This window comes from Anser brachyrhynchus (assembly GCF_964034855.1).
Source record: "Anser brachyrhynchus genome assembly, chromosome: 1".
Taxonomy (NCBI): domain Eukaryota; kingdom Metazoa; phylum Chordata; class Aves; order Anseriformes; family Anatidae; genus Anser; species Anser brachyrhynchus.
The window spans coordinates 7,358,053-7,371,040 of NC_137694.1; the positions used below are offsets into that span (position 1 = coordinate 7,358,053).

At 44.4% G+C, this 12,988-nt stretch overlaps 1 protein-coding gene across 11 annotated transcripts in view; it reads right to left on the reverse strand.

The window, feature by feature from the left end:
* Nucleotides 1-12,988, reverse strand: part of FRMD4A (FERM domain containing 4A) — a 362,843-nt gene that overhangs the window by 61,339 nt on the left and 288,516 nt on the right. For all 11 annotated transcript variants that reach the window (XM_080605846.1, XM_080605838.1, XM_080605837.1 and 8 more), the window contains 3 exons: nucleotides 11,153-11,209; nucleotides 8,511-8,533; nucleotides 1,136-1,219 (listed from right to left, as the gene is read on the reverse strand). In XM_080605846.1, the coding sequence (XP_080461972.1) occupies nucleotides 1,136-1,219; nucleotides 8,511-8,533; nucleotides 11,153-11,209 (164 nt within the window). The remainder of the gene's footprint in view (nucleotides 1-1,135; nucleotides 1,220-8,510; nucleotides 8,534-11,152; nucleotides 11,210-12,988) is intronic.

Below are 12,988 nucleotides of genomic sequence, written 5' to 3' on the forward strand. Positions count from 1 at the left end.
GCTCCTCTTGTGGTGGCCTTTAGCTTTTGAGCTATTTGCCTGTCAGTCAGACCAGGCCACAGACCCGGCTGGAAATGGACCAGTTTTTAAGATGTTCGTGATTCAGGGAAGCATTAGGTTGTGAAAAAATGAAGGAGATGCTTGAAAGAGGGAGATCATTCTGCCTCCAGACTGTGGTGATCCACATCTTTTGTATGAATGTCCCTAATCTCAGCCTGGGACTCTGGCTGTCTCCTGATGTGCTCAGAAGATGATTAGGACCTCACAGACTGGTTTGTCTGTGGCTTGACACTAGGTACAGCTAAGTCTGGTATTGTAGCCATGCTATGAAAAGTGAATGGACTTCCTGGCAAAGTAGGAACTGAACTGTTTTCCCCTGCCATCCTCAGATTACCAAGATGCAGGAATTAAAAGAGGAGCAGATAAAGAAGTTCACTCCCCCCCTCAGGCTCAGAGCCTAATGCTTTAAAGACAAACATGAAAGGGGAACAAACAGAGAAATCAAGTGAAAGCATCTCCCTGTTAATGAAGAGTGTTTCCCCAAATTCTTTCCTATTTGCACAGATAAAAGGGCTGGGCGGGGTGGTACAGAAGCTATCTGTGGGGCATACAGAACTTAATTATGGCCTTTCTCCTACCCTGCATTCTATTTTCAGTGCAATAAAAACTAAAGTTACACGGCTCTACCTCTGACCATCACTTAGTTCACATAAGAGGAGGAATACGTTCCTTTTAGTTCAGCTGTGCCATACAGAAAGGACTTGCAAGGTGAAGCTCAGTCCCTCAAAACCAATGCAGAACAGTGCAAAACATCGACATTTCAAACTGTGGTCACACTTTCTTTGGACAGATATAAAGTGCAGGAAAAGGGAATGGCACATTAGGTCCCCTGATTTCATTTTGCATGCTTACAGTGAATTTTCTGGCCAGGCATTACGGCAGACATTTGGCACATGAGGAAACTGAGGCCCAGGGTGGTAGATTTACATGGGCTGAATCACACGATGAGTTGGTGTCAGACCCAGAGCTAGGAGATGGGAATTCCTGCATCCCATCTTCACCCTCAGGTCACTAATTGCCATAGCTAGGACCTGGATGAGACACTGCAAAGCTGCTCAACAGAGTGATACGTTACCAGTAAGCAAGGGAAGGATGCTCCTTCAGCGCTGGTGTTGGAAGGGCTGGCAGCTTCTTTAATTCATTCCTTACAACTTCATTGCTGAAAGAGAGTTCAAAAGGAGGATCAGGCTACAAGAAAACAACCACAATATTTGATATGACCTGACCTAGCTGGCAGGCTGCTACAGCTCTACATCTGTTCCTCCTTAACAAAAAGCAATGGGGTTTCCTTTCTCTTCTCTCTTTATTTGTTTTATGGCAGACCAGTTAACTTTTCCCTCTATTATCAAAATTGGAGAGAAGCTGTCCCAGATGGTTATGTTGAAGCATTTCCTACCAGTGACTCTGGACACACTAGTCACCATGTCACATTGCGTTGAGCGGGGTTCAACATGCTCACATAGAGAAAAAAATAAGGGGAAGAGAAAAAAGAAGAGATGCTTTCAGCTACAGAAAAACACCTTTCTTTAATGCCTACAACCTGCTGCAAAAAGTAATGATTTGCTTTCTCAGCATCACAGGTTGCTCTTAGCCTCTTGCCCCAGGGAACTGGCCTTTGCACGTCTTCACTGATAAGACTCCAGCTTGAATTTATGTTCTGCTACACAAAACCCTTCGTTCTCTTCCCTGCAATCTCCAGTGACCGCTCCGGCCAGCTGGAGGAGCATAACTGCACACCAGTGAGCAGAGAAAGCTCGTGAAATGGCAGGCAGATTCTCACAGATGAAATTAAACTGTGGGGTTTTCTCCTAGAGGTCCAAAATGCCTCCCCTTCCACTTCCAAACACACATGGTATTGTGAACACACGAAAAAAAGTCCCTCAAAGTTTTGGGAGGGAAAGCAGTGCTGTTGTTACTTTTAAAATCTTAGAAATACACAGCCAAGAGGGACAGACAGGACACCGAGGATTGCCAAAGAACTAATATTTATTGGCTAACTTCTCAATAGCAGTTTTTTTCTGCCTTCTTGCACCCTGCCCTTTATTCTGCAAAAAAAAAAAAACGTGGCTGTCCTGGGGCTGCAGAGGCAGATACCTCTTCCAGAGCTCCAGATTTCCCAGCCCACCGGCTTCTCCTGTAGGGCAGCAGGGCCATTAAACAGGCAGACAGGTAGTCTCTGCATCTCCAGCTGCAGACCAGCCTTCCTGCCAGGACTGCCTGAGCATTAGAGGCTCAAAGAGTCCTGGGACGTCGTCCTGAGCTTTGTTCTGGTCTCTGGGACAGTCTGTGTGATGGCTCGTAGAGATATGGTGCTGCCTCAGTTGTAAATACCTTCCCGCAGCATTTCTCCATGGGCACATCCCAGCAGCAGGCTCTGCCTGAGACCTCAGCGGGGCTGCCTTAATTGGAGTTTGCAGGTTAATTGCTAGGTTGAGCCATAGGGTGGACCACTAACATAAATCCTGGACTAGATATTTTGGGGATGCCTACAAGCATTTATTATCATGGGACCTCCCTGACAGTCAAGTCAGTAGTTTTAAAACAGGACCATATCTTCCAGTCAAAACAAATCTACGACAGAGATGCCCAAGTATCAATCAGACTCAAATTTTGCAGTGTTTGAAGACCCACTCCTGCCTAAATCTCACGGTCAGTTGAATATCAGATCTTCCTTTGTACGTGCAAACGCTCAAAAACTACTCAGATGTTTCCTTCCACGGCAGGTAAACATCTGCACAAGTCTGAACAAGAAGCTGCTCTGCTCCATGTTATCTGCTGATCTGGCCACTCTGCTCCGCGGTTGACAGCCCAGAAAGCAAGCTGCTGCTGTTTACCGAGTTTGCAGGATCTGCTCAGAGACATCTCCACAGCATGTACATACTCAGCTCCTATTGATTTTTTTTTGACATTATGAAAGAAACTGAAAAAAAAAAAAAAACCACAGCAAAAAAAGAAAAAGCCAGAACAACTGGAGCACAAGCAGTGGTCCCCACCCTCAAGTGAAGACTTTCTGAGATTGGTTTCTCATAGAAGGAAGTTGAGAAACTTCCAAAACTTTTCTGGGAAGACAGGGAGTAATTTCCAAACAGGGGCTTTCTGAGCCCAGACAACTGTCAAGTAGGACGAGATTAGCGGTGACTAATTATCTCGGAGAGGCTGGGAAAAAGCCTGAACCATCAACGGCTCCCATGAAAGAAAGGGCTAATACCAGTCAGCTCCTTCTTCTCTGCCAGGGAGGAACAAAGCTTGCACGGCGATAAAAATAAGCCTTTAAAAAATCAGATGTAAAGTCATTCATAGTGATGCTGTTGGATGGGATCGGTATTTCTGCTCGGTACCTAGAAAATACCGTAAAGGTGGTGCCTCAACTTCAAAGGGTCAAATGCATTTCAGGTAATCACTTCCAGGAACAAAAAGGTATTTCATGCCCTGGTCCATATATTCACTGAGCTTCTGGCAAGAGTTGTCTCGAGACAAAAGAATTTAGGCTCCCAAAAGGATGTCAAATCAAACAGAAGGAAAAAACTAATGACTAACGTTGCATTTAACCGGTGGCCAGGAGGTCACTTTCCCTTTGGCTCCTTTTAAAACACCAAAGTCCTTCATTTTTAAAATGTTCCCAGTAGGATTACAAATGGTTTCCTACTTACTGCCTTTCCCACTCTTCTAGTGAAATATCTCGGTGTGTTTATTTTATTACTGTATTTAGAAAGTGTTTAATCCCGTCACTTGTGTTGCATTTATTTTCTAAAGTGTCTAGTCTACCTCCAGGGTTGGTATATACGGAAGGGTGCTTTTAAGGCAGATTTATTAATACAAAGGGTAAAAAGCTCCAAACACACTTTCTCCGTGTCCTCCAGACCACTTCAATCCTGCACTATGGTGGAAATTATTTAAAAGACTGAATAACAATGTGAAAAGTGAACTGGGAAAGCCATCTGCGTGGGATCCTGGATGCTAGTTAGCCATCCAGAAATAGGGTTTGACTGGCTGGAGAATGGACCTCGAAAACAGCAACTCCTGAGTTCTGGCCTCAGTTCTGGCACTGCCTGTTTAATGAGTCTTGGCCACGTAAATCAGTCTCCACATCGCAGTATTTCTGTCTACACTCAAGGGTAAATGCTTACCTAGCCATAAGCATTTTGTGAAAAACGTGTTGTTTTTTTTTTTTTTCAAACTCTCCACAAAAATTTTAAGCAAGATTGCATATGTAGCTATGGCTCAGGAAATCCATGCGCGTGTAATAACAATGATCAGTAACAAAACAAAACTGCAGGTGAAAGCTCTCAACTCTTCTCGGCACGGCAATTAATCCAGCTGAATGAAGGAGGAAATGCAGAGTCAGAGATTCTCCGAATAAACGCTACCATTCGAGAGACAGTGGTTAGGATTTCCTCCATGTGGAAGAGTGCAGACTGGGTTTTGTAACCCCTTAATAAATTTTAACTGGTTAAATGTCACGTTGCTGCACGGAAAGAAAAGAGCTTGAACCTACGTTAGGTTACCATCTGCCCAAATGCTGAAATTATTATGAAATTCTACTTAACAGCAAGCTGGCTGTTGGCTTTCCTCCCTTGTTATCTCGTAGTTTGCTGGGAGATAACTTGGAGTTGAATTGAAATGTTGAATATTGTTTAACTGGAGGAAACGCAGCAATGAGGGCCTAGAAGAACTAGCTGCAATATTTCAGGATTTTCTTTTATTTAGATTCCCCCTTCCCAATCTGAGGGACAAATGATTGATATATGTTATTTCCAGCTGCCTTGACACAGCGGCAGTTTAAGGCTGAGAAGCTGGAATCTCAACGTTTAAGACCAACGTTGGCATGAGTTTCCCAAAGATTTTGGTCAACATCAGACTGGCTTCTAAAGCCGGTAGGATTAATTACGGGTGAAAATCTCAACAGCAATATGCGATGCCCCACTCCCAAATAAGCCAGAGCACCAGTTTCCTTCCTCTTTGTAGGCCTAAAGAGGGTCACACCTATAGGATTTACATTTGTCTAAAGAAATGAAACTTGAAACTGCCTTTTGTCCGCCAACCAAGTGTGACTCAGTTCCCACTGACAAACAATAGCAGCTTGGGCAATAGCCTCTACATCTGTTTGCAGGATACTAACTCAGAAGCTTTACACAGGTGATCCCGTGCCCTTGAAGTCCAGGTTTTTGTAACCAATAACAAAAAGCACAGATCAAATCTTACGCGTCTTGTTTAACCTGAGAATCAGCTGAAGGGGGTTACCTGATAGTCCTAAATGCAGTGATATGTACCCGACTAAATGGAAAAATGTTGCAATCTCGGCAGCTGAGGCATTTGGGGGGGTCTTAAATAATGTGAAAACCTTTCTCTGTCAATGCAGAGGACTAGAAACTTCTCAAGGAGAATAACTTTTTGTTTTAAAACCTTGCTCAGCTCAAGTTCTGCCTAAATCTTTATCAACTCAGAGATGCTCCCTTTGCACAAACCTGCTAGTGAAACACTGAGTTAGGCCAGGCCACTTACACCCAGCACTGGGAAATGCTTGTCTGAGTTCATCTAAAAACGTTCAGGATCTCAGGGTTTCTGATGGATTTAGTTTTGAAATGAAACACATGTAAGAAATGGAAAAATATTTAGTCAAACTGTTTGCTATAGAGGCCAAAGTGATCTGTCAGGGCTGTTGCGGTATCAAGATAGATAGGGGTGATGCAGGCTGTGTGCTCTCCAGGTTTCCCAAACAGCCATTGAGACTTTTCAACAGTATTTTTCTAGATCCGGGCCAAAGAGAAACTCGCAGTCGCACAGGCCATAAATCTGATGGTGGCAGCAGACAACACAGGTGTGGAAATCTGCAGTCTGCATTCCAAGCATGTAACCCTGTAGAATGAACTTTTTTTTTTCTCCAAAAACAAAGCAGGAGTTCAGGAGTTCAGCCTTTATGCAACATACGCTGCCATGAACGAGCTATTCTCTCTAAATCTCAGCAGCAAGGCATTCCCAATTGCAGCATTCCTCTGTTTCAAGGAGCAGACAGTTCCATTACGAACAACATTTCAACAACAACTAACTTCAGGCGTTGAAGCCAACTTCAGTCCTACGAGAAGCCAGTCCATATGTCTCCAGCTGCAGTTCCTCTTGCTGGCCCCAGGCTCGGTTCGCCTCTCAGACTTTGCACTGCTGATACGAACAATCGCAAGTCTCAATGGACAAAGTCTTGACCACAGTGACCTCATGTTGACTCCGGTAGCACCTGGATCTCACCCAGCACATAAACCTCTGTCAGTACACATTACAGGGGAGACACTGGACAGGCATCCCCGGAGATGCTAAGTTTGCTCCGACAACATAGACGGTCATGAAACAGAATTATAGAACATCCTGAGTTGGAAGGGATCCACCAGGATCATCGAGTCCAACTCCTGGCTCCACACAGGACCGCCCAAAAATCAGGCCATGTGTCTGAGAGCGGTGTCCAAACGCTCCTTGAACTCCAGCAGGCTCGGTGCCATGACCACTGCCCTGGGGAACCTGCTCCAGTGCCTGACACCCTCTCAGTGAAAAAACTTCTCCCGATATGCAATCTGAACCTCAGGGTAGGATTGTTCATCGTTCCTCCAAGAAGAGGCTTTAAACTCCATTAATGTGGCAGATTGCTTTGCCTCCAAAGCCCATTTATAAGTTAAGATCCCTTGCATTGTCAGCAAGTTGTTATTATGACAGCATTTATCTGCTTGCCTTGGCCATAAGAATTCCCCCTTTCACTAAAAACCTTTGAGATCCACAGGTGAAAAGGAGTAAAAGCTAACTGTTTTAATGGTAATGGTGATGATCAGCACACCAGCGTGGAGGAAGCAGTTAATACCATGTGCTGTGGTATCTCCTGCGCTCTCAAGGCAATGCACTTTGATAAACTAAACCATTCCTTCTACAAGGGGCAACAAAGATGCATGCTTTCCACTGGCTATTTCTACTTCAGGTCTGGAAAGAGATAAATGAAAAGAAAATGTCCTCTCAGTCCTATTATCTCAGCCATCTAACTGAGTCCTTTCTGTACTGAGGTTCGTAGCCTGAACATAAGCAGTTTGGGTGTATTTTTATCATGTCCAAGTTATTCTGAGAAACTTAAAATATTTTTCCTCCTAGCAAAACCAATGGAAGATGTGGTTTATCACAGATTTGAGCAGAACAGATCCGGTCCAGCTCTTCTGGGCTGAGTGTGTGGCAGTGCGTAGAAAACCACACTGAAAAGTAAAAGAGCCATGTGTACTGCAGTGTTCCCTATCTAAACACTGCTGATAACTGAGTTATTTAGAACTGGATGGAACTGAAAGATGAAGCAAGATTGGGCTTGCGCTTCTGTGGTCAGACGCATGACAGGATTTTGCGAGTTCATTAATGTTCTGGGAAAAGATAAGGCGGGATTTTAAACTTCCTTTTTAGCAAGGGTTACGTTATGTCATCTCAGATTCCACGATGAACAGGCAATATTTGCAATCCCTTTTCACTGATTTGTCTGCGTTTCAGTGGGCTGTAAGTCCCAGTTCACCACAAGATGGGACTATTTTTATCTGATCAGTGTGTTATTCACAATCTTCTGTGTGTGTGCAGTGTACCGTTACACTCTTCTCCCAGCGTTATCTCAATGCTGACAAAAAAAGATACCTCTTCAGGATCATCTGGCAATCAGCCTCACTGCCTATCCACTGGTGGTTTTTTTCCTCTGAAACCAACTTCAGTGGATATTGTGGTCTTCCAGCTGCACTCAGTTTTAGGTCAGCAAAAAATAATATATGGAATAATGATATATGTGAAATGCTTAGCACAGACAGTCGTCCTGGGCTTCAGGATGAGGAACTTTCATGTTTCTCACATGTGGCATCAAACAGCCATCTGACCTTTGGGTGCTACTAATGCATAACTGACAAATGTTGTCAACTTGAATGAAAATTCTTGGGCATTTCATTAATAGTCCCCTGAAACACCAACCACAGTCACCTCTCTGAGTATCTTACAGCACTTCTAAAGATTCGGATGAAGGGATAGCAGAAGTTATTTAAATTTAAATTTAGAAGTCATTTAAATTCTGATTTTGAGAACTCAGTCCAAATTCAAGCTGAAATATCAATTAGTGATGGAATTTTAATGTTGCCCCTGGCTAGATCTGCGATATAACAGTGATTGTAGAGTCGTTTCCTCAGTAATTTCCTTCTGAAGGCTAGTCTATTTCCTGAACTTCGTAGGCATATAAAGAGACTTGTCAACAACAAAGACACAAACAATGCTGTTTGCAAGGGCATGGTCTGGTCAAAGGCTGTGTTTTGTGCAGAAATGATTTAAGGAAACACAACGTCTATGCTGGCGAAGCATTCCTGTTGCTACACACCTACAACTCAGTCACATCACTCACACGGCGATTTCACCAGATTCATAACCACAACACACAACGACAGAAAACTTTTAAGGTCACCTACCTTGAAAAATCTCCCTTTGCTTCCTGCAAAATGAGGGATAAAAATAAGTAAGTCATCAAAAATAGAAAAAAAAAAAAGAAAAAAGAAAACTACTGTTCAAGATTTTCCATTTGCAAAATTCATTTAGCAGCAATTTCCTGTTGTAACTGACTCCTTATGTATTTTCTGGAACCAGTCTCTACTGTCAAGTGCCATGCCACATGTGGTGAGCTGGTTAGATTAACAAACAAAGGGTTTGCCTAATACAGTGGACAAATGATTCCTCATCCTGCTGGTGGCTACCCAAGAAGCTACAGGAAATAATGCTAGTAAATAAGTAATTATTTTGGTCAACATGGATGCTATATTACTAGAAGATCTCTGAAGTCTCAGTGGTTTTGCAGCCCCTGGGAACCCCCGACTCTTTTTACAAGTAGTCTGGCTATTTCCTATTAAGCAGATTTTCAGAAAGCTCGCTCTCAGTTTTCAAGAGGATGCAAAACTCAGGATTCCCTAACTCCTTGCTGGGTGTTTGGGGGAGTATTTAGCTCCCTTACTTAAATATATGGATATTTCTATTAGATTACAGCTTGATGTTAAAGGGTTGGGTCATGTTTCACTCCAATAGTTAGATCAGTATCTCAGTCTTACTGGATATCTGGCAAACCCTCAAAACCTAGTGAGCTCCCTCTTTAATATACGTTTTGCATTTTCCATGGGCAATATACATTTCATATGAAATATGTTAAGCATCTTACTTGCTGACAGCTACACACAAAGCGTAGTGCAATACTGTATTTTGTAACTGGTCAGTAATGGAATTTCTGCAGTGAGGGAGTTTCCACTGCCAAGAGGACTGAGTTTTGCATTCAGGTTTTGTACACCCACCCGCAAAACCTGTCAGCCCATGTTCAGTGGTGCTGCAGTCCTCAGGCTGGGGTAAAATTCAGAGCTTCGGTGGTACTTTAATTTGTTCTGGTACCACAACAATTTGAAATAAGGCTGCACATGATTTCTGACAGTCCTTTAGTATCTTCCCATCTCCCTCTGAGTGAACTGAAGGGCAGACAAGCTCTCCTGTGGTTCATAGGAAGGAATCCATGAACATATAATTATAGTACAGCACAGAGAAAAAAACAAAGGATATGCCCTGGCCTGCACAGGGATGAGCATACTGAATTCAAAAACAATTTTGTAGGGTAGATTCTCCATGCTTCAGCCCTTTGACCTAAATGCTGCAGTGAGGAGTAAGACAAAATGCTGTATGATCCATCTTGTTTTGCAGGGATCCCGTCACAAACACGGGCTGTAGTAATTTCTGGTTACAGCCAGCAGGGGTGTGGCTTGTTTGGACTGTTTTCATGAAGTTACACATCAAACTACTACAGGAATACACGTAACATCCTGTGTTTGTGATGAGAAACAATCGCAGCAGCAAGGGTTACAGCGGCAGATCTGGATCTGGGCGTACAATTACTAAGGGCTCAAGTTATTCATTAGGATGAGCAGACAATAGATTCATAACCCTATTGCTGCTTCTCACAATAAGCCTGTTGTTTGATGTCTATTCCCCCAACAGCCAATATGCAATTTCTGTAATGTGCTTTTAATTGAGTCCCCCGTCCTGACTCTCTCGCTCCATTTTTGTCACATAAAATGATCTTAATGAAGATTCAAATCCCTACTCATTAATTGCTTCCGTAACACGAAAGTGCTATGGAAGTGCAAAGCGTTGTTATTTATTAGTGCAGTCTGATGAGGTGCCTTGTCTGCTTACATGGATCCGCACAGCTTCACGCTGATGGGAAAAAATTTAAAATCTACGCTAAGAAAGGGGAACAAGAATCATCTGACAATTATGTCTGATCTGTTCCCACAGCCATGCTCATAAATGTGATCTTTCATTAAAACCCCCCACCTCCGCTACTCTGAAAAGGTTCCTCTTTGTGAAGCAGATATTTACCAAACCCTGCTGGTAACTCGTTCCCTGACCCTTCCCCTCTTCCTGAAGAGGGAAATGCAAAGATAATATTTGTTTCTGGAGAAGTGTTTTTGGAAAATCTTTAAGCCCTTCTGCCCACGCTGGAAAATACAGGCAGTTGTATATACATAAGGTTATGGAGATCATCACAGGGAGGAGTTCCACTGGGAAAACAAATGCAGCTGAAGTCAGTGGAGAGGAACCCACTGGATACAGATTTCACCCAGGAATCTCATTCATCACTTAGATTTTCTCAGGCTTTACATCATATCCCAGGGTGGTGGCTGTCTGTGTTAACACAGCATAATATGCATTTATGTAAGCAAAATGCTGGGCAGTGGCATCTGCTTCACATGTGGAGTGCTCTGGTTTGAGAGCCTTCTGTACCCATTTTGCGTTGGTATAAATGATGGAAAAGCTGTGTAAAGACAACTTTCACAGCTCATCTGCTGCAACGTCTTTAAGTCTTGAGGTCGTCCTCACTGCAAACCTGTCAGGAGCTGAAGGTTGCATGCATCCAAACCTCAGTCACACAGAGGAATCTCCGCTTTGGTTCACAGGGGCTCTGAGACTCCTGTACTTTGGGGAGTCCCCGTGCTTCTGTCCAGCCATTTTGGATTCTACAAGTCAAAAGACTCAGTGCACACGAGGAAGCATCAAGCAAGAGAAGGCTGGTGCTTACCTGCAAGATGTAGGCAGCTAGTTCAAACACCACTTCACTGTCAACCTCGATGAGTTCCTTGAAGGGTGAAGAAAACAAAAAAGAAGAGAGTTCAGTGAGTTTGAGCTCCTACAAGAACGTGCATCTCCTACTGCAAGGTGAAGCATGTGGTGCTAGTTTTCTCCCCTGGCCAGGCTTCAAAGCAGTGCTCCTGGAGACCAAAGTGAAGCTGAACCTGCTCGCTCTTATGCAGAGAAAGACAAATATTCAGTGTGATGGCCTGGAAAATGAAGCATAGCTGGATGTGGCATGAAGGGATTCCTTGGGAGGAGGAAGGAGAAAGCAGGTGGAAGGGGGAGGATCAGGGTCATTTTTATTTTCAAGTGTCATTTAGTGAAAGGTAGTCAGGGGAATACATTTTGTTCTCCCCCAAATACCACCTGTGTGTTGTGTCAAAGCCCTTGCAGAACTTCTCTGGCCCTTGTCCACTGTAAGCTCACAGAAAAAAGAGCCATATTGCCTCTAACAGGATGGGAGCTCTGGTTTTGGCCCCTTTACGCCATGAGCACAGGGGCTGGGCTTGCTTTGAGAATGACCCATGAAAGCAAATCTTTTGGCAGATCTTCACTCTATAGGATCTGGCCCCTGACGAAAGTAATCTTGGAGGGTCAGGTGAAACTGTGAGCGTTTTGCTTGGACACCAGAGTCACAAGGACACCGATGGCCCTATCTGATCCCTTCAGGGTTCTTCTGCTGTGTGGTCTGTGCACTGCTTCATCTAAACGTGTGGGATGCAGACACCAAAAATGCTTGGGATGGGAGGCAGGAGCATTGATCCCATGGCCAAGTGTGCTCTTCCCACATCTCTGGTCCCAACCAATGTCGGCTTTTGGGAAGGCAGCGAGCTTTTACTTGGATAATGCTTAGGCATCAATTATGCAACTAGGTCTCTGTGTGGCCACATACACTGGGTCCCTGCTCAGCTTCCTCCTGTGGTGGATTTTCTGTTGTATTTATTTAAACTGCTGTTTTTAATATTTTATTTCATCTGGCAAGAAGTGAGTTATCTAAATATAGATCACGGCTGTGATCCGTGCTCCAGCCAAGTCAGGGCCGCACCTCATTTACAAGCCACAATCGCGTTGGTTCGTCTCTGGCAAAATCAAAAACAAAGAGAACAAAACGGAGGATAAGATCCAGGTGTCCTTGGCTTCCACCGGTGCCAGCTTTTTAAAATAAGTGCTTCCCTCACCTCCTGCACGATGACTCCCTGGGGAGTGAAGCCCAGCTCTGCTACAGGCGATTAACACACCTTCCCCAGCTCGGCTAAACCGTGATTCACACAGGCACCTGCACTACCGTGTGCGTGTGCCAAGGGAAGCAGCCGGTGCATGATACAGATGCAGACGGGGCCAGGCTGGGGCATTCGGGCATGTCCCACAGCAAGGGGCGATGCAGAGAACCAGAGTGCCTGATCTTCCACTCTCCTTGATGCACCGGGCATCGCGGGGATGAACCAGCCCCTGCAACCACACGTCGATGTTGTGGCAAGTCTGTACTAGTAGGTAGAGTGGGCCAGGGCCCATTCTCTGGCCCTAAGGGTACACAGCACAGTAAACCTCATGACTAAACACTTTTCTTCCCTCCCCCAGTCCCAAACAAAGTTAGCTTAAGTACATTGCCTCTCGGGAACAGGTGCTCGTGCCTGGACAATGCCCCAGCAATGCCCGGGTCAGGGCTAGTTGGCACCCATACCAGAGAGTGTTTTTAATTAAACACCGTGACTGGTAGAGGGACAGCGTCCAACGCCAAGCCCTGCCTGTTTGGTAGTACAAATGTGGCTTGGCCTTTCTGGGC